General features: G+C 46.1%; 1 protein-coding gene across 7 annotated transcripts in view; it reads left to right on the forward strand.

The window, feature by feature from the left end:
- The window catches only part of REPS2 (RALBP1 associated Eps domain containing 2), a 1712589-nt gene that overhangs the window by 1577402 nt on the left and 113470 nt on the right, over positions 1–21717 (forward strand). For all 7 annotated transcript variants that reach the window (XM_069636810.1, XM_069636815.1, XM_069636811.1 and 4 more), the window contains one exon: positions 3937–4073. In XM_069636810.1, coding sequence (XP_069492911.1) covers positions 3937–4073 — 137 coding nt within the window. The remainder of the gene's footprint in view (positions 1–3936; positions 4074–21717) is intronic.

Here is a 21717-nt window from a genome sequence, read left to right on the forward strand (position 1 = left end):
ATCCAACCCGCTAAGGGACCTCGGAGCTAATTACGGCACCGCAAAATTGCGGTGCCGTAATTGGCGCCTTCCCCATTCGCATAGAGCCCTATGGGGCAGAAATAGGAATGGGGAAGGGCAATGATGGAAGGGGGATTTACCGCCCCTCCAACCTTGGAATGGGGCGGTAAATCCTCTTTCCGCCAAGGCGGTGCCGGTATTTCACCGGCATGAGCCATGGCGCTAATAGCGCCATGGCTCACCGCCTACCGTGTAATGAGGCCCTAAGACTTGGAGAAGGGAACCCTTAGACTTGAGGAGCTACATTGCGTGGTTTTGGGAATAAAGACTCACAGTTGTTTGTGGTGGACAATGGTGTTTGAACCTTGGGCAAGGGAACCCAGAGGATTGGGTTTTGAACTATACTTAACTATATTACCATGAATTGGAGAAAGGTAATCTTGAGAGTTTTTCATGGAACTTTGTTATACATGGGGAAGGGGAGCCGATAGAAAGATGTGAGCTGGACGAGGCTCAGAACTTTGTGTTGAACACTATGTTTCTTGGTTTTTACATCCCTACACATTGGTTAGCTTTAGTTGTGAGGGAAAGCATAGGTTTTGGACACAAACGGACATGTAAGTTAAATTCTTTGACTCAGACTTTCCTTAGTTTAGTTGAGGTAGGGAAATTCCACCTTAGTATAGGGCAAGTTAAGCCTTCTACCATCCTGACATTTGATTTAATAAAGTATTTTACTTTGAATTTTAAGTCTGTTGTCTTTGTCTTGCTTCATGTTGCCTTCACAGTATTCAGATATAAAGCACTGCAATGCCATATTAAACAGTTTTGAGGTGCTGACCAACAGCCAACATAAGCCATTGATTCCCCAGCTTTACTACTGACAAAAAGATCCCCAGAAATATCATCAGCTCATTACACCTATGAACGCCCTCTGCCACGGCAAACAAATCATCTGACCTACTGTGCACATTCCCAGTAGTACACCTCATTCAGCAATCAGTATGTACGTCACAGCTTTGAGGTGATTTCTCGTGTTAAGTGCGTTTGACCTGAAAGTCATGTAAGCACACGGAGAGCATGATAGCAGAGCCACCAGAAAGATCTAGAAGAGGGGAGTCCTGATTTGTTAGAACATTGGCATGTCAGATTTCTTCTGGCAGATTGTTCCAACATTTCACTGCCAGTATAGCAAAGCACCTCAATGAATGACCCATGCTGAAATGTTTACACACATCATACACTAGTGCCCCCATGCACATGCTGGGGTAGGAGTAAACATTGCCCAGGGATCCTCCTCCTATTTTCTATTTGTTATAGGACACATCGCCCATCCCCTCCCCATTAATTACTTTTAAAAGTAATAAAGCGTGCGCAAGTTGGTGTGCACACATAGCTGTACTAATCTAGACACTAAAAATTGTTGGACAGACGTTGTTCCACTGTCTATTTGCAATGGTTGTGTGTGCAGTCATGAACATGCACATATCTGTGGGCTTTTAAGTGATGAATTTCCATGTCTGAGACTGGATGAACCCTGATGGTGCCATCACCCGCTCTATGATGTACGGACGGGGAGGCACACAGAGGATCCCCCAGGGTTCCCAGGAAAAGGCCTCTTTTAAAGAACACCTTTTGGAAATAAAGCATTAGCTGAAAAGGAGCCTGTATATCCATCTTGTTTAATGACAGGACCCTGAGATAATCCTTTCTTAGAGAAAATGCAGGGTAACCCAAATGCTCTGAGCCTGGCCCCACCAAGTACAGAACCTCTGACTATAAACTCCTCCTTGTAATTCCTCAAGCCCCTTACTACGGGCACGCTGACCCTGCAGCAATTCATGACTGATCCTAGGCTTCTTTTACACCAGACGATCCTGGGAAATGAAAGTAGCTATATATGGTAAACTTTGGAGTTGTAAAATGGAGCAAACTAAGAACATATGCCCCGCAACATCAATAGTACTTATTGATGTTTTTGGGCCATAAACCCAAACTCGTGGACACCCATAGTGCTCAACCACCAAGGACTGAGACAATGGTTCACAAAGCGACAGGGATACCGTAGTGGCACCTAAGCATTCACTAGCATGCATGCTGCAATCAGTCTCACAGAGTCCCTAACAGCACTGTGCTTCCATCGCTGTCCTGTTAGAAGGCAGACAGCGGTCTGTAGCACCCCACAGAATGGTGGACATGATTCTGGGCTATCAGATTTTAAGATGGCGCCCAAGTAGATGAAGCTTCAGCAAGTTTACCCGCTCAGGGTAACACTTTACACATCAAACACAGAGGGCAACATGACAGTCTTGAAAAGTGAGCACCAGTCACAGTGCTCACAGATTCCCCACAGCTGTTGAGCATTAATCCCATAAACCACTGACCTACACATAGGTGTAAGTGATGGGGGAGGTGGTCAAAGAAGTGTGGGAATCAGGAATTGGAGGTGATGTGATTTAGGCACGGGTGGTAGAGCGGCAAGGAGGAAACTGCCAGGTGGAGGAGGCGATCTAGGAGGAGGAGTGGAGCAGTTTAGAGTTAAGACGCAGACCATCCAGTGAGACTGAAGGAGAGGAGGTGACAAACGAGTAATACAGGAGCAGAGGAGCCATTTTTTGGTGGTGGAGCCATTTTTAGGTGATGGAGAAACCATCAATAGAGAGAGCAGGCTGCAGTCTGAAGAAGAAAAGGAAGCAGTAGCTGAGAAAGGAGGTGTAATGCGGAAAGATGTCAAAGTAGGGGATCAGAGACCGAATAAAATGAGTGAAGGAGAGTGTTTTCTTGAACATCGAGGAGGAAGAACAGAAAGAGACAGTAGTAGGTTGGTAGGAAGCTCACTGAGAAGCCTAAAGGCAGTCGCCCAGAAGGGAAGGTGGTCAGTGGGGGCAATAGGACAGAAGGGCAGTCAGGATGCAGATTTCTCAAGCTACTAATGGCTTAGCAGGGCAGCAATTCCTGGGGAACTCTGGGTAGCCTGAAAGGGGGTTGACCCCACGAATCCCAGTCTCTGTGCTGATCATGTGAAGGACCTCAAAGTCTGAAGCCTACCTCTCACACCCATTCAGATGACCCAAAGAACAAGGGGACGCGGTGTTCTGTTATACTGAATTCGTATTTGACAGCCTCAGTTTTAACCTTAGTCCTTTTGTTTTTTGTTATTACACACGTCTTTAAACCTTATGTTCTAGTCTTGAGTTGTCTGTTGTTCCCCCTGCCATGACAGTGGGAAGGAAGTTGACTTTGCAGTGTGTTTTGAGATGGTGATTCTCCTTAATATATTAGTATTCTGTAGTTATATGAATGGAGGTTTAGAGGCACGAGGCAGAACAAACAATGATTAACACTCTCACAGCTTAAACAACGGGAGATGGTTCTTCGCTGAGCATAATTATCAAATCTATGGCAACAATATCTTGAAAGCCTGAATGAATTGATGAATTGGGACGAGGAGATTCCTCCAAAGTGTGGGGCTTAACAGTGGGAGAGACCGCTATGAGGCTGGGTCCTGGGGGCGTTGTTGGACAATGTGATCGAAATGACACAAAACATGTTGGTGGGTTCCATTAAGAGTGACTGCCAGAATGAGTCACTACAATGTAAAATCGTGTGCAGAAGACAAATATTCAGCTTTGCTAACTGTGTTGTTTACTGTTGTGGCTGCGTCCATTTAAGTACCACAATGTTAAATGTCAAGAACATAGAGAGAGGAGTCCATGCCTCATCTAAGCAGGCGTCTGACGCTAAGGGTGAGTCTCAGTAGTTACAAACTGCAACTCTATAACTTTGGATAACGTGTTGATAGATGCCAGACCTTTCAATCTATCAAAACGATCTTCACAAGATCCACACTTTTACTATGTACGAAAAAAACACTATTATCTGTGTGTTGCTTCATGGAAAGTAATTGTGTTTCTGTTTATATTCCCCGTGTTAAAGGATAGTCAACTCACTCAACCTCCGTCAAAGCCTATCCGAAGGAAATTCCGCCAGGAGAGCCAGCCACTCGAAAGCAAGGAGTTGTCTCCCAGCATCAGTCTGCCTTCTGCCATCAAGTCACATGCTCCAGTACAAAAGTAAGGCCATCAAAATATGATATCACTGCAGTAGTTGTCACCTTAATACCCAACATATTTAGCCGTTGCTTCTAGCGGGTTTGCATCGCTTAGAGGGCTTGGGGCAGTGACCTTTGAAATTTAGTCCTGATCGACCGACTGTGTTAAATAAATGTTAAAACCAGTTAAGAAACCTACACCAATAGCAATTGTGTAATTTGTGCATGGTCTTGTGCAGGTGAGCTCTCTGACTTCTTACATTTTTTAATCTGTTCACTCATTTACTCATTGTGTGCTTCACTAATGCGAACATCAAAATCATTTAAACGTATCCATCTGAAAAGAAAGTGGGTCATCTGGGGCTCTGATAACTGTGGCTCAGGCATGACCGCTTCATGGGCAGTAAATATCTGAAAGAATGCATAACGCTGTGCTGTAGACCATCTTGGTTAATGCTGAATTGCTCAAACCTGTATTTCTGTGAACCATCTTTAGATGTTCATGGCCAGACGTTGCTCTTTCCAGCGGACACCTGTACGCATCTACCCCAGCTCAGTCAGCATCTGTAGCCGCTGTCACCATCTGCCTTTCCATACTGTGGGTCTCCCTAGATTCTCTTCTCCTCTTAGGTTGTGGCCTCCAGCACACTGTGTGGCACATCCAACCCCTCAGTGATGACTCCAGAGTATCCAGGAGAGATAATATAAACTGGTCCAATCTTATTTCCTCGTCTTCCAAACTTGGTTATTTTCTCACAAAGGCAAATGGATTAGGATGCAAATGACAGTCAGTGGGCATGATTTTCATATCAGATGCTAGAGCTGTCATCCCCATACTGCCAGTGTCCTGCTCTGCAATGCCAATGTTGATTGACCTCTTTAAACTACTGTCCGGTCATGTCTCCACCTTCACAATAGTATCATACATTTTCACCAGAACCTAATTGGCTTTGCTACAAACAGAGGCTGCGGAAATACAAACATCTCATTGTAGGTGTCCCAGTGCTACAACACATAATTATACCCCTTGTAAAATATGGTTAAGGAAACCACAGGGATTCCTGCCACCCATAGACATGTATAGGTTTTACGTTGTTAGGATGGCTGCTTAATAATGGCAACCTCTTTGCATGGTTGTCTGTAACCAACCATAGCCATGTAAAGTCATAGTTTCATTTCCTCTTAAAGTTTGGGGCAGAACACTCAAATGTTTTGTTGAGATGAGTGTCTTGGATTGAAATAGGCATCCAGAAATGGCTATTTTTGACTGCTTATTTATTGGCGATTGGATGGCAGAAATTTCAGAATTCCATAGGAGCCGGTGTGTTCCTGCACTTTGGGTGGCAGTGGCTGACGGCTTTAAACCCAATTTTTGGAAGCCTCTTATTAGTACAAGAGGAAAAAAAATCATCTTTTATTGGATTGTAAAGCATCCAAGCTTTTTGATGGTTTGCATAGTTTTTGTACAATATGTCCTGAGGACAACAGCTAAATATACTGGACTTCAATCTAATATAATGCATGGTTGCGGATTACAGCTGTTATGTACAGTATTCGCAATAAACTCAGACTTCTCTTTGGCCATTTTCCCTAATTTCTGACTTATTATTTTGCCCTCTGCACTTTCCTTTTCTGAAATAAGTTATGTGAACCTGGTTTAGATACCACAATACATGATTTTGGTCCTCAGTAGACACCTTGGGCTTGTCAGGAATAAATGTTCCTGAATTTACACCTTTATCAAAATAATCTTTATTCTGGTCCTTTCCAGGACCTTGGGCTACTTTCTACCTGAAATCCAGAGAGTCACAGATCCACAAATCTCCAATGACAAATTGTCTTTCTTCCTCAGAGTCATCATCTAATTCTTTCCTAATTGCTATTCCAGGTTGGTCCTCCTATTCTGTCCAGTTTGGCAACTCTTTCAGATTGAATTCTACGGTGTCTGATAACCCTCACAATGGGGTCAGTCCTAGTCAGGTGCTAGAATTTTCCCTAAAACCAGGATCTGCAACCTGCAGCTCCTCAAATGTTTTCAAATACAACTTCCATGATTCCTCTTCACTGACCTTGGGAGCTAGGGATTTTTGTGAGTTGTATTGTAAAACATCTGCAGAATCCTAGGCTGTCCCTCACAAATGCTTTTGGATTCAAATGATTAAAGTGTCTGGCAGGAGCACATTAGGAGTCCACAGATGTGTGGAAAACACTTGGAGGAACCAGTAATTCCGTACGAAATTAGCACCAAAGGCCATTGGAATTACTTGATGATAATTCATCCAATTTCATAAGAATTTGCATTACCACCAAAAGAAGTCACAGAATTACCAAATACCAAACGGAAATACAGTAATTGTGGCAAAGAGAAGCTGAGTGATGCCCATTTTAAAAAACACAATCCAATCAAAATCACCCATTCCCTGCTACCATTAAAATTAGGAGGCAGCAAATATTGTGTCAGGAAGAAAAGGAAAATCACAAAATCCCAAAATGAGGCTGCAGAAGCCAAAGTTCACTGAGACGGAGCTCAAGGTATTGGCAGAGGAGATGGTTGGCCCCCAAACAGTTACTCTACATGCCCTAAGTAGCAAAACCACTCTTCAAAGGAAGGCCAACATCCGGTCTGAAATACAAGCCAAGGTGGTGGCAATGGGCACAGTGCTCCTCGACACAAAGGACATAAAAAAGAGATGAATGATCTCAAGGCCAAGATGCATTCCAATGTTGTACAGCATCGAAGTGAAACGGCTGCCACTGGAGGAGGCATGTTGGCCTGACCCTGAAGACCTGTAAGGAAAAGGTTGATATCTACTTGGCATGGCTGGCATATAGGAATCAAAGCAGCAGAGGTTGGAGAAGGCAGCCATGTTGTATATGGCTAGGCAAATTGCAATGCCTAAACATGCATATGTGCATGCACCCATAGACATCCTGTCATGTGGCTGCCATGTCCATGGTGGCGCCGTTTCACTAGTATCATGGGACCAGTTAGGACGGCCCAAGGTAGTTGACAGGCAGATAGAGCAAGGGAAGCTAAGGGAATAATTTGGAGTGCATTCTGGAGTGGCCTCATTACCACCCCTGACCATTCATACACCCTAAATTAACCACTATTGATCCAGGGAGTGCCAATGCAAAACTGGCCATTGGGCTGCCTTCTGACATGCTGCCAGCATCCCTGTTCAGTACCTAACTCATATCCCCATGTACTGATCACATGTCTACATCTGCCTCAACATCCATTGGGCAAGAGCCAGTTCACACATAAAAACATGCATAATTAACTGGTTTTCCCACCACATGCACCTGCTCCAGTATCCAGAACAGCACACGCATCCCAAGTGGATTTGTCCAGACATGCCCATAGTTCAAAGAGCATGACATAGACAGCCAATATGTCTATAAGGCTGCTTATCAGCAGATCCAGAAAGCACAAAACAATGCCTGCCCATAGCATTTACAAAGAAGGTGTTAATACACTGATGCCCATATAGGCAGCTCAAGGCAGACAATGCAAGTGAAGCTTTTGAGCAATCATCTAGTCTGATGTTTGCCTGACCCTGACATGGCTGTGTCGACCAAAATATATTTTTGATGAATAGCTCTGTCACTCCACTCCAAAAGCACCTTTCGAATGGATTGTGTTCTCCCACGTACCCATCATCTTGTGATCATTCGTTATCTTCAGCTTCGCTGCTTCGGAAAAAAATGTTCTCGGCAGAGGGCGCTGTGCTCGAGGTTGTGGCGTCGATTGTCCCTCGACGGACTCCGTACTCTGTCGATGTCACCAATGGTATAAATAGCTCGAGCCACGCCCGTTGCTTCAGTTCCGTTTTTCCGATCGCTTCGCTATCGAACGGCACGCTTCTATTTTCTGTGAAGAAAATGTCGTCATCTTCAACACCTTCGGCACCCAAGAAGGGGTTCAAGAAGTGTTTAGATTGTGGATCTAAAATGTCAATCACCGATCCCCACCGGATTTGTCTCTGGTGTCTCGGTTCCAGTCACCGAACCGACGACTGCGGGTCCTGTCAATCCATGACCGAGAAAGCTCTTCGTGAGAGGAGAGGTAAACTGTCGGTGGGGAGGGAAGCCTCTAAGAAGGCCATGTCAAAAAGACATAAGAAAGCGACTGATTTGAAGGAATCGGATCGCCATAGGCACTCAAAGAGATCTCGTCTAGGAGTAGATCGAGACACTCTTCGGCATCTAAAAAAATGAAGAGACATAGATCTCCCTCATCATCATCTTCTTCAGAGTAGACCGAAGAAATTCGATGTCCGACTAAATCGGATTCTCCCAGTAATTGGGAAGAATTCCGCAAAAAGATGATGGAGGTTTTCGGGAACGACCCTCGAAAAAGCCATACCCCTAAAGTCGCTCCATTGGACAACAAAGGGAAGTCCAAGACTACCATGGCAAAGACCGGTAGCGTCGAGGAATCTAAAAGAACTCGAGTCGACGTAAATCCGTCGAAGACTCTTCGAGAGTCGAGCACTTCTCCAGGACCATGCAAAAAACACAAGCCGTCGAAGACTTCGACTACAAAAACAAAAACATCCTCGACGCCAGTATCGAAGTCATCTTCGAAGTCTTCGAAGACCCCTTCGACAATTTCGAAGCATTTATCAATTCCTTTGACGCGGATAGTAGAGGAAGAAAGGAGATTCACTCCATTGCCCAGATCAGACTTTTTCAAGTCTATGTCAGCAATTTATGAAGAATCTGCTTCAGAAGAGGACAAAGTTACTCCTCTTGGAGTTTCTTATGGTACAAGACAGGAATCTAGAATGAGAGACCTCAGTGATACTCTACATTCTGCCAGTGAAATTGGCACATCCCCAGAATTAGAGTTCTCCAGACCTGATCCTGCAGAGCATGCAAATGCTGGGTACAGGGGTCTTATGACCAGGGTATTGAGTATATGGGTTGGGGTAATACTTCACCCATTTTTGAACAAGATGACATGACGGATATAATCGTCAAGGGACCTCAGAAAGATCCTGTTCCCCCTTTCCACAAGGCCCTTCAAAGGACTGTGGAGAAAAACTGGGAGAAACCAGAGAGTATTGCTGCTGCAGATAGCACTTTTCCAAAAAAATATAGACCAGCTGGAACGGATCCTGAATATTTGAATAAACATCCGACTCCAGAGAGTTTAGTCATTCAGGCAGCATCCACTTCAAAACAAACTGCTTATCCAACTATCCTTCCAGATAGAGAGGATAAAAAAGTTGATGCCTGGGCACGTAAAGTTTTCACGTCAGGCAGTATGGCACTTAAGTCGGCAAATGTCACCTGTACCCTAGCCAGGTTTACCCATACCCTGTGGGACTGTATTACGGCGGCGGCTGATCATATTCCGGAAGGCGAGGAAAAAGAAGGCTTCCTGAATATAGTTAAAGATGGGAAGGAGGCAATGGGGGAATGTCTCCAGTCTGGACTGGATACTGCTGATAGTATCAGCAGATCCATGGCTGCAAGCGTTGTGCTATGCAGATTTGCCTGGTTGAGGAAGTCGGGGTTTGCACCAGACGTGCAAGCTAGACTCCTCAACATGCCCTTTGATGGCTCGAGGCTCTTTGGCAGAAAGGCTGATGAAAGCCTAGAAAAACTTCAGACCTCGAAAGCGGCAGCTAAATCACTTAGCGCCTCTTTGCGCCAGCCTCTAAAAACCCTATTCCGGCTCATCTTCCTGGAGGGGTCGTTCTTTTCGATACTACTCCTCTTTTGGTAGAGGAAGAGGACAGGCTTCTCAAAGGGGCAAAAGAAACTTCCCTCGTGGAGCACGAGGAAGAGGTGCAAAATCAGCCTCAGGAGCGGCATCTGTACCCTCAGCCACTCCTGCAGCCGCCTCCAAATCCCTCTGAGACCTTGTTGCACAAAACACCAGTGGGAGGCAGGATCTCTCAGCATCTGAAGGAATGGCGGGGCATTACCTCAGATGCTTGGGCACTGGAGACAGTATCCCAAGGTTACTGCCTCCCCTTCCAAAAAAGGCCTCAGAATCATCCACCGGAAGCCAACTACGCCAAAATTCCGGATCCGCTCCTGTTGCAGGAAATTTTGACCCTGCTAGGGAAAGGTGCCGCATAACTGGTACCTGTAGCGGAGAGGAACAGGGGTTGGTACTCCCCATATTTTCTCATCCCAAAAAAGATCAGAGGACTGAGACCCATCTTGGACTTGAGAAACTTGAACAAGTTCCTCAGGAAGGTCAAGTTCAAGATGGTGACTCTTTCTCAGATCCTTCAGGCTCTCCAACTCCAAGATTGGTTGGTATCGTTGGACCTTTAGGATGCTTACTTTCATGTGCCAATTCATCCAAAGCACAGAAAGTACGTGAGGTTCGCGATTGGCAATTCTCATTATCAATTTCGAATTCTGCCATTCGGGTTGACCTGCGCCCGAGGGTTTTCACCAAACTGTTGGCGGTTGTGGCAGCAAGTCTCAGGAGTGGGGGGCATTCACATCTACCCCTACCTGGACGATTGGTTGATCAGAGCAAGTTCTCCAGCACAAGCTCAGGAACATCTTTCGATCACCTGCCACTTCCTCCACAAATTGGGCTTCTCCCTCAATTTCAAGAAGTCCCACATGATACCATCCCAGAAGCTCCAGTTTATCAGAGCAGTCTTGGACACTTCCTCGGGAAAAGCCTCGCCTCCCGAGGTGAGAGCTCTCCACATCCAGCAGATGCTGGTAAAATTCCAGAATGCCCAACGTCTACCGGGCTTCGATTTTCTCAGGTTGCTTAGCCTCATGGCATCCTGCATTTTCCTAGTACCAGAGGCCAGGTTGAGAATGAGATCCCTTCAATGGGCACTCAGAACTCAGTGGTCCCAGTTCTCAGGGAATATTTCGGATCTTCTGCAAGTCCCGAGCGCAGTTGATCAGGATCTTCTATGGTGGGCTTGCAATGACAACATTCTCAAGGGAGAGTCTTTTTGGCAACCATGGCCAGAGATAACCGTAGTGACGGATGCCTCACTCACGGGGTGGGGAGCACACACCAACGATCTGACAATCAGCGGTCGTTGGTCTCCATCGGAGTCCAAATTACACATCAACCTTTTGGAGCTGAGGGCAATCAGACTAGCTCTAAAGGCCTTTCTGCCCTCTGTACAGGGAAAGAATGTTCTGATAATGATGGATAACACAGTGGCAATGTACTACCTCAACAAGAGAGGAGGTGTAGGGTCACTACCACTGTGCAGAGAGGCAATGCAGCTCCGGTTCTGGGCAATGAAAGAAGGAATCTCTCTATCGGCAATTAACCTAGCCAGAGAGAAGAACATGGCGGCAGACGCTCTGAGCAGGCAGAGCACGGTCTCTCACGAGTGGGAGATAGCTTAGGAAGTCCTTCTGGAGATCTTCGCCCTTTGGGGAACCCCTCAAGTGGATCTGTTTGCCACCACGATCAACCGGAAGTGCGATCAGTACTGCTCAAGGGAATTTCCTCAAAGAGGACCTCTTGGAGACGCATTCGTAGTGGAGTGGAAGTTTCCACTGCTGTACGCGTTTCCCATAGTCCCCGTGATTCCTCAAGTAATCAGGAGGTTGAGAAAGTTCAGGAAAACCATGATCCTAATTGCCCCGGATTGGGCCAGGAGGACGTGGTACCCGGGCCTTCTGGACATGTCCATCTGCCCTCCAATACGTCTTCCGCAAAGAGAGGATCTTCTCTTGCAAGAGGAAGGTCGGGTTCTCCATCCAGAGGTCAAGACACTCAACCTTCACGCATGGTTTCTTAGAGGTTGAGATACAAGGATTGGGATCTTGTGGATGACGTAATGGAAATCTTGCTTTCGGCCAGAAGACCAGCAACAAAATATTTGTACTGATGTCGCTGGAACAGGTTTAGTAACTGGTGCAAAGACAAGGATGTGGACACTTTTCAGTGTGCCACCCCAATGGTGCTTTCTTTTCTATTACATCTAGCTAATCTGGGGCTCCAGATAGGAACAATCAAAGGATACCTTGCTGCGCTGTCCATTTTCAAGCGCTCCTCGGAAGAGGTTTCATATTTCAAAATACCGTTAATCATTCAATTCTTAAAAGGGCTTACTAATGCATACCCTCCAGTACCTTTTCATGTACCAACTTGGGATTTAAATTTAGTACTAAAATTCTTGACTTCCATACCTTTTGAGCCTCTGCATTCATGTCCATTGAGGCTTTTAACTCTAAAAACTGTCCTTGTGGCCCTATCATCAGCCTGCAGGGTTAGTGAACTTCAGGCTCTCTCATGCAAACCACCATATACATTTTTTTATAAGGATAAGGTAGTGCTTAAAGTTAAACCTTCGTTCTTACCAAAAGTAGTCTTGGACTTCCATTTGTCACAAAAAATAGTACTACCAACTTTTTATCCTCCTCCTCATCTGGGCAAGGAAGAGGAGAGATTACACAGACTAGATCCCAAGAGGGCTCTTAGTTTTTACATCTCAAGGATGGCTAAATTGAGACAAGATGACCAACTATTCTATTCGTGGGTTATACTGGTCATAAATTAGGCTTATCAGTAACAAAACAGACCATTTCCCGCTGCATCATATTAGCCATAGTCGAATGCTACAGATTAGCGTGAAAAGAACCACCAGATGGGCTTCGTGCTTCGGGGAATGGCTACTTCTGCGGCTCTAAAGAGGGGAGTCCCGGCAGCAGATATTTGTGCAGCTGCAACCTGGAAAACAAAGCATACTTTTGTTAAACATTATTGTTTGGATACTGCCTCCTCTAATGAGGGTTTATTTGCCAAGGCAGTTCTGCATTCTGTCCACGAAATCTGAAATTGGTACTCCCGCCTCCAAAATTGCTACTGCTATGGGAGCCTACCACAAGATGAGGACTACGTGGGAGGACACAATCCATTCGAAGAACAAGTTACTTACCAACTGTAGCGTTCTTTCGACTGGATGCTCCTCCCACATATTCCTCATCGACCCTCCCATCCTACCCCACAGTACAGTTTACGTTTTCTTACACATTCCTCTCACGAAGAATGTATCGGTCAGGGGGCAAGCCTGGGTGTTCCTCCTATATGTTTCATCGAAAAAACAGAACTGAAGCAACGGGCGAGGCTCGAGCTATTTATACCATTGGAGACGTCGACAGAGTACGGAGTCCGTCGAGGGACAATCGACGCCACGACCTCGAGCACAGCGCCCTCTGCCGAGAATTTTTTTTTCCGAACCGAAGCAGCGAAGCTGGAGGTAACGAATTATCACAAGATGAGGAATATGTGGGAGGAACATCCAGTCGAAAGAACGTTACAGTTGGTAAGTAACTTGTTCATCTCCCCCTCTCAGTGTTTATTAATGGGAATAATAGCATGAACGTTACTGCAACTAGCCTGTAAACAGCTTCATTGAGTCACAGCTACATAATTCTGAACCGCTCAATTGCAGCAAAGCAACATTCCAGCTATAGGGAATATTACATGTTTATACTATACTGATTTGTAAGGCCTGGCTATTGCATTTCATGTCTCGGTACTCACCTCCCTAAGGTCCCTACCTATACTGCAGCACACCAATGGAGTTGAAATAGCAGGAATGAGCAGATCCAAGATGATATCACAAAGACACTGGATAAGCATCACCATAAACATTGATACATCCTAAGAAACAAGGGGCCTCATTACGACCCTGCTGGTCCGGAAACAACAGTGGCGGTAAACCTGCCACCACTGTTGTTTCCGGACCGGCAGATTACGAGTTCTGCAGGCGGGTGGTGTCACTCCTGCCAGGTCTGACCTGGCGGGAGTAACGCCACCCGCCTGCAGGCAGAAATGGAAACACCAGCTCCGCCATAGACGGAGCCGGTGTTTCCATTGTCTCCCATCCCCATGGAGTCCTATGGGACTCCATGGGAATGGGGATTTATGGAATTCTGCCTCTGGAATTACCGGGTCACCGGGGTTGTAATGCCCCAGTGATTCCGGCAATCATGAAGGCGGTAATTCATTCCAAGTCCGGCAGTAACCTGCGGGTTTTTCCGGCTCGGTTACCGCCAGACTTGGAATGAGGCCCATGGTCTTTATTATGGGCTCACAGTAACTGGGAGTGGGAATAAAATAAACAGAATGTTTTCAAGCTTTCTGACGGGCAGAGTGAAGACAGACTAAAATGGTCCAAGGGATGCTGCTCCCTATCAGTTCTCCCCTTCCCCAATAGGTATCTTGATGACTTTCCCATGTCCCCTTTCAATTGGTGAGTTATGTGAGGAGCCCGGAATGAGATGCGGCCACAGAGAGCTTACAACTCCTTTCATTCAAAATAAAAGGGGTTGGAATCTGCCTCGCTGTCCCTACCCTAAGAGTTATATCCCTACATCAACCAAAAAAAATAATGGCATGTCCCATGTCAAAATGGCCAAAGCAAATTGTCATGTCTCAACTCCTATCCTAGCCCTCACATTCTAAAAGGAATACTAATGTATTATTATTAATACTTATATTAATGTGATAATGATAATGTCTTTGGGCTTGAAAGTGCACAAATGTTCAGGATCAATTGAAAAATGTAACTCCAACAAAAAAGTTCACAGTTCCATGGGATGGCTCCCTTCCCCAACACAATGAATCAATTACACAACCAAAGTTATTTATGGCCTCAGACGATACTTCCTTCCATTTGGCATTGCCTAAGAGTCTTCCTTGGGTTCTCTGGTAAACCAAACAATGTAGACTTGGCTTTGACTGGTGTACTCCCCTGCCATGACTTTATCATGTGACTTTATTTTTACACACTTGCAAACTTAACGTTGCCTGCTATACTCTCCTGCCAGGGCTTTTCTTGTGTGGATCACTTTGCACACTTGCAAACTTGACTTTGCTGGGTATACTTCCGTGCCAGGGCTTTTCTTGTGTGGTTCACTTTACACACTTGCAAACTTGCCTTTGCCTCACATTCACCTTGTTGTATATTTCTCGCGTTCACATTATATCAGAGATATTGGCCCTCATTAGGACCCTGGCATTAAGGGGTTAATGGCGCCGTAAAAGGTGTCAGCGCCATTAAACCCTTAACGCCTTACTACGAGGTCCCTTTGCGGGATCCGACCTTAACGGCTGGTCTAGACAAGCCGTTAAAGTAGGGGCCCACAAAGGGACTCTCGAGTTAAGTACGGTACCGCAATTTGCGGTACCGTACTTACCGCCTTCCCCATTTCCATCATGCCCTATGCCAACCTTGGAATGAGGTAGTAATTCCCCATTCCGCCATGGCGGACTCCGGCATCGACCATGGTGCTAGTAGCACCATGGTTTTCCGCCGGAGTCCTAATGAGGGCCATTGGGTCTTATATTCCCTTTCCTTTACTTTGCTAGTTCTTTTCTGTCCTTGATAATATTTCTGGAGCACCCCGGTGTCCCAATTTCCCTTCTCGGGACTCACTGGCTTTCCTTGATGTTCCCAAGCTCTTCCATGGTAAACGGGTCAGAGAGCTCAAGGTCTGCACGGTCTCGCTGGCTTCATTCAGCTGCTCCTGCCTCTACTGCAGCTCCCGCCTTGCTCTGGACCCCTTATACATTTTCGGACTGCTTCGGTACTGCTGCTCGATTCCCGTGGCCGCCAGGGAGACTTCCTTCTTCTTCCTGTCACGGCTCTGACACAGCGAACCAGCATCTGCAGTCTGCCTTCCTTTTATGTCCCTCTGAGCCCACTGGCTCCACGTTCTTCATGGTGGTTTAATAGTCCCTCGGTCCGCACCGAGAGGCCAAAGCTTTCCCAGGCAGTGTCTCCTTTTGCCATGCTGGTTGGGATTTTTAAATGTCCCGGAACCTATCAAAGATTTGCAAACAGTAGAGCATGTGATGTGCTTCTCTGGCTCATTGATCTAAATTACTCCATCCAGCCTCCTCGTCCCAGTATTTCTATGCATAGGGGATTGATAGGAGGCTTATTCATTGGATACTGAAAACTGTCATTAGTAGATTTGGTGGACATTTGGGGAGAACAATCACAGTAAGCCATAGAGGCTTGAGGTATGAAGGGGACTTCCCTAAAAGGGAAAGGGGGTAGTTGTTTTCACCTGACAATACTGTGTCATCTTCCCTCATATAGCTGCCCCCAGGGTCAGGATCAGGGAGAGCCCACCCCCGGGAAAGAAGTGATGACATTGTCAGATTCATCACATAACATTCCCTTAATGATCTGGCTTCCCGCCCAAGGTCTCTTTTCTTTACTGTGGTGTCGGGTTTCTTCTGCGGAAGGCATCTATTTTTCAATTTTAGTCTCCCACTTCCAGATAGGGTTTTCAGGTATACATCCTTCTTATTCCTAGGAGTCTATAGAGGAATAATAACTGTGTGAATAGTTGACAGTCCCCAGGAGGCCCCTTTCTCAAGAAAATAAGGTTGTTGTTTTTTTACTTGTGGGTTAGATGATTTTTTTTACATGTGGTTCACCCCTGTGAGTTCTTGTCTTTATATGTGCTGTGAGATCCACTGGTGGAACTGGGGAAGGTCACTTCCTATAATTAATTGGGCTGGTAAGTTAGAGATCACTGCCACTGTAAGGTGTTATTCTTTTTCCAAGATGGTAATGAGGATTCTTGTCTGGGGGTGTCTTTCAATGTGGCCATGGACACAGCCTACTCTCTCTTCTCCTACTCTCTTCCACTCCCAGGAAAGTCATTCTAGTCTGAGAGCACAGTCCTTATTCTGAGTGTCTAGTTAGGCCCAGATTAACTTTCTATTTACGGTACCAGGGACTCTATAGGTAGTTTTACCTCTAGTATATAAAAAGGTGTGATGTTACATCCTGATCCCCGTCTCTCATTATGAGGTTGCTGATCAATTACCTACTATCTCTGGAGCTCATAGGTTCCTCTGATTCCCTTAAACCATATAAGGGGGACCCTGGGGTGAATGGTTCTCGTTTCCCCTGTTCAAAATGGCAGTACCCCAGATGGAACCCACATTCTTCCCATGCGGGATCTGGTTCATCCACTGCAGGCGACGATTTGTGTCTCCCCACCTTCTTCCCTTATTTGAGGGTCTCTTGTTTACCCAAGGGAACAGATAACTCTAAAAGGGTATTTTTCTTAGGGCAAGAGCTATTTTCTCTCTCCCTCTGTAAGGGAAGCATGGTACCAAACACAAGACAGACACAAAATATACATTTGGAAAACCTTTATTGTTCCCGAAAACAGGGTTGGAAGAATGCCTATCTTGCCCTACGTCTAGGATGGGAGCACACTCGACCATCAATTAATAAATAACACAGTCCTAAGGGAGCCTGTCAAAACAAGATTGCCAATGCTAACAACATTTAATGCCAGCCCTTACTCTAATGTAACAAAATGTGTGTGCGAAAAAATGCACATGCAAAAGGAATAATCTGCAAAACTGTAAAGAATCAATGTGGCTGAGTCAGCTCTCCTCCCCACGTAGGACAGCACATGGAAAGGCAGTCCCCATAGACAGGATGACACACTCTGGCTCAGGTTCTTAAAAATTAAATGCAGTTCATAACGTGGATTGAGGCCCATCTGGCCTTCCACGCTAAGAGTCTTTCTTTCCACCTTCAGTATATAATTCAACAAAAAGTTCACACCGGTCCCCTCAGTAGGGCTCCCACTGTTTCAAAACACAAAGTTCACGCTGGTCTCCCTCATTCGGGCTCGGACCTTTCAAAGTACAAAGGTTCACGTCGGCCCCCCTCTGTGAGGCTCCCACCTCAAAACAAAATTCACCTAGGTCCTCCTCTGTCGGGCTCAGACCTCTTCAAACAATGTTCAGAAAGACTTGCAAGCGGGCTCCCTTCCCCAAGCTTTATTACACTTCGGTCCTCCCTCAGCTGGGCTGAGACCACTTTCGGGTGTCAAAGACTTTCAAATGTGCGTGGCTTTCGTTACAGACCTCCGCAGGACCACTTTGTCTAACAGAACAGAATTTAACTTTCTTTAACACACACCAGTCTCTCAGGTTGCTTGCCAACTCACTGGCTGTGTGCGTCTTCCTTCTTGTTTCTGCAGTTTTCCACAAGTCAAGGTTAACATCACAGGCTTGGCCTCGCCTCCTCAACTCTGCTGTTCACCCAGGAGGGTTGCTGGCATCCTTGAAGCACAATTTAGTTTCCTTGTTTTCTCCAGGGGTCTTCTTCGATCAGGATCAGACCCCCTCCTTAAAGTTCACACACAGGTCTCCCTCAGTCGGGCTCGGACCCCTTTAAACGTTCACAGATGGGTCTCCCTCAGTCAGACTCAGACCCCACTTAAAGTTCACAAAATAAATGTCCTTGGACTTCCAGTCCCAGAATCCTTCATTCTGATTTTGCTCCCACTTTGCTAGCTCCTCCTTTTGGCACTCTGACCATTTTGGGAGCTGCAGGAGTTTATGGGGATTCTTGTTGAGGTCAGGGGCTCGCCACCTGCCTCTCAAAGGCCTGGACTTGCCTATTTTACTCAGGGGAGGAGATCTGGTGTGGGCACCACCAGGTAACCCCAGCTACCCCTGGTTTGGTTTCGTGGAGGTGCAGTTCCCTTTGCATACTGCAGCCTCCCATGTACTCACAGGCCCAGCAATCAAGCAGTCCTTCTTCCTCCAGGCCTTACTGGGTGTCTCCAGCTCAAACTTTCTCCATCTGGCTTCAGTGCACCATCCAGCATCCCCAGCTCGCTCAGAGTGTGCCTGTGTGCTCCGCCTTTTTTGTAATGAGGGGGAGGCTTAATAGGTCTCAGGTGAGACTGATTGTCAAGGGAGGCCTGACCTTGCCTGTCCTTGTTAAGGAGACAGTCTGTTGTTAAAAGCAAAGCATCTGTCTTCTGTTTCTGTGTATTTCTTATCAGTGATCTTCATCCTCTCAATCCCTCTCTTCTTCGTCTCAGTGTCTGTATAGAAAAGAGGGCGGGGGAGTTGGGAAGTCATAGTGTTTTCTGGTAATTATGGGAAAATTGGGTTTAACATATACCATGTAGACTGAGGGGGTGTTGGAAAGGGGGGAATACTGTGTCACTCCTGAGGGCATTCCTCGCACAGTCCCCAAGGACCCCTTGTCCTGGTTATCTTCCTGCACGGGTCCACCCCCAGGGTCTGTTTTCAAAGGAGATGGCCATGAACAAAAGAGCCTCAGGTCTATCCGTGAGAACACCCTCTGGTTTCTTACATATCCCGGATGTAAAAGGATTATTGTACCGGACCCGGGCTAGAACCTCCACTGCCTTACACATCTCATAGTCCTCTGTCTCTAAGGAGCAAGAAACTTCCCAAAATGATGGGGAACCGGGAAGGTTGTTCTCCCTGACTCAGGATTTATTGGTTGGGAGGTCTGGTTGGGATACCGCTAGTGGTTGTTCGGGTGTTTGACTCTTCCTACGGAATACAGTGGTTTGCTCATTAACCCTAGGATCTGTTTCTAGAGGGAAGCCATTTTCTAAAGACATTAGGTCATTGGAAAGGTTGACATTCTTCTCCAAGGTCTCTCACCCTTGGTCTGTCCATAGTCAACTTCCCTCTCTAAGGGACAAGGAAACATTTCTGAGGTTCAACTCGCCCCGCATGAATTTTCAGAAAAATATCTCTTTCCTTGCTCCATGGATCTCATTAGGGGGAGGTTCCCATAGCATCTCATACACCAAGCTTCCCACCAACTTGCCCCTTCTGATTTTTATTGGGGTTGAAGAAAAGTTTGAGTGCAAGTTTCAGTTCGCCTACACAGGAGAGGAGGGATAACATCTTTAGCTCGTTTCTTACATTAGGCAAAATGTAGATGGCCCAGTCAGTGGGGAATCTTGTAAGTAATCCTAATGAGAATATGATTTGATCTCTTCCTGGTACCATATAAACTTGGGGACTAAAGAGATGATAGGTATTCCCCTCCTCTGTTTTCCTGAAACATAACTCCCATTCTAGGTCTTAAGTGAGTGAGGGTCCTGGGATTTCTTAATCGTTCTGACCTGATGGTCCTTACCCAATTAAGTTTGATTGACCAACCTCTGTCCCTTGAGTAAATTTCTTACTGGTGGAAAAGATGACATTACTCTACTTTTTTCTAGAGGTGTCAATCATGAGGTTAGAAATTCCACCGTCTAGCTAGTTATTTACGTGGGATCCCTGGCTTGTATCAACTGGGCCTGATCCCACTGCTAACACCATATATGAGGAGCCAGGAATGAGACGCGGAGGCAGAGAGCTCATCATTTTGGCTTTAAACCTTTATACAAAATAGAAGGGGTTGGAAACTGCCTCACTGTCCTTACCCTAAGAGGTATTTCCCTACCTCAACCAGATAAACCAAGGGCCTGTCCGATATCAAAATGACCAAAGAAAAATGTCATGTGTCTGAAATCCTATCCAAGCCCTCACACTCTAAAAGAAATACTAATGTGATAAGGATAATGTATGTGGGCTTGAAAGTGCACACATGTTCAAGATCAAATGAAAAATGTAACTCCAACACAAAAGTTCACAGTTTCAGGGGATGGCTCCCTTCCACAGGTTGCTCTTCACCAACACAATGAATCAGTTACACAACCAACATTCTTTATGGCCTCAAAGGATACTTCCTTCCCTTTGGCATCGCAGTTCACTCCTGGGGAGCTGTCTCCCTTCCCCAAGTCTCTGTAGAACATTTAGAAACTCTTATGGGCATGAGTCTTCCTTGATTTCTCTGGTCAACAAAACAACTTAGACTTGGCTTTGCCTGGTGTGCTCCCCTACCTGGACATTCCCATGCGTCTTCCTTTTATACACTAGCAAACTTGACTTTGCCTATTATACTCTCCTACCAGGGTTATTCTCGTGTGGCTCACTTTACACGCTTGCAAATTTGCTTTTACCTCACATCACCTTGTTGCATTTCTCTCGCATTCACATTGTATCAGAGACATCAGGTCTTTTTCTTTGCTTGCTCTTTTCTGTCCTTGATAAGATTTCGAGAGTGCTCTAGTGTCCCAGTTTCCCTTCTCTGGGCTCACTGGCTTTCCTCAGCGTTCTCAAGCTCTTCCGCTGCAAACTGGTCACAGCGCTGCAGGGTCCCGCCCCTCCTGCATGGTCTTGCTGGCTTCATTCAGCTGTTCATGCCTCTGTCCCGGTTCCTGCTTTGCTGAGGAGCCCTTCTACATTTTCAAGTGGCTTTGGTGCTCGATTCCTGTGGCCCGCCAGGGAAACTTCCTTCTTCCTGTCACGGCTCTGGCACAGAAAACCAGCATCTGCAGTCTGCCTTCCTTTTGCATCCCTCTGAGCCCGCGGGCTCCACATTCTTCATAGTGGCTCAATAGTTCCTCGGTCCGCACTGAGAGGACAGAGCTTTCCCAGGCAGCGTCTCCTTTCGCCATGCTGGTTGGGATTTTTAAATGTCGCAGCACCTATCACAGGTTTGCAACCACTAGAGAATGTGAAATGCTTCTCTGACTCATTGATCGTCATTAGTCCGTCCAGCCTCCTTGTCCCAATATTTCTATGCCTAGGGGATTGCTAAGTAGTTCTTGGGGGCGTATTGATTGGCTACTGAACACTGTCATTAGTAGATTTGGTGGTGAATATTTGAGGAGAACAATCACAGTAAGTCATAACGGCTTAAGGTATAGAGGGGACTTCCCTAAAAGGTAAAGGGGGTATGTGCTTTCACCTAGCAATGCCATGTCATCACCCGAGGGTTGCCTCTCCCCATGTGGTCCTTCTTCATGTAGCCACCGCCCAGAGTCAGGACCAGGTAGCG

The sequence above is a fragment of the Ambystoma mexicanum genome, chromosome 7p, assembly GCF_040938575.1.
Source record: "Ambystoma mexicanum isolate Mex_15411 chromosome 7p, UKY_AmexF1_1, whole genome shotgun sequence".
Classification (NCBI taxonomy): domain Eukaryota; kingdom Metazoa; phylum Chordata; class Amphibia; order Caudata; family Ambystomatidae; genus Ambystoma; species Ambystoma mexicanum.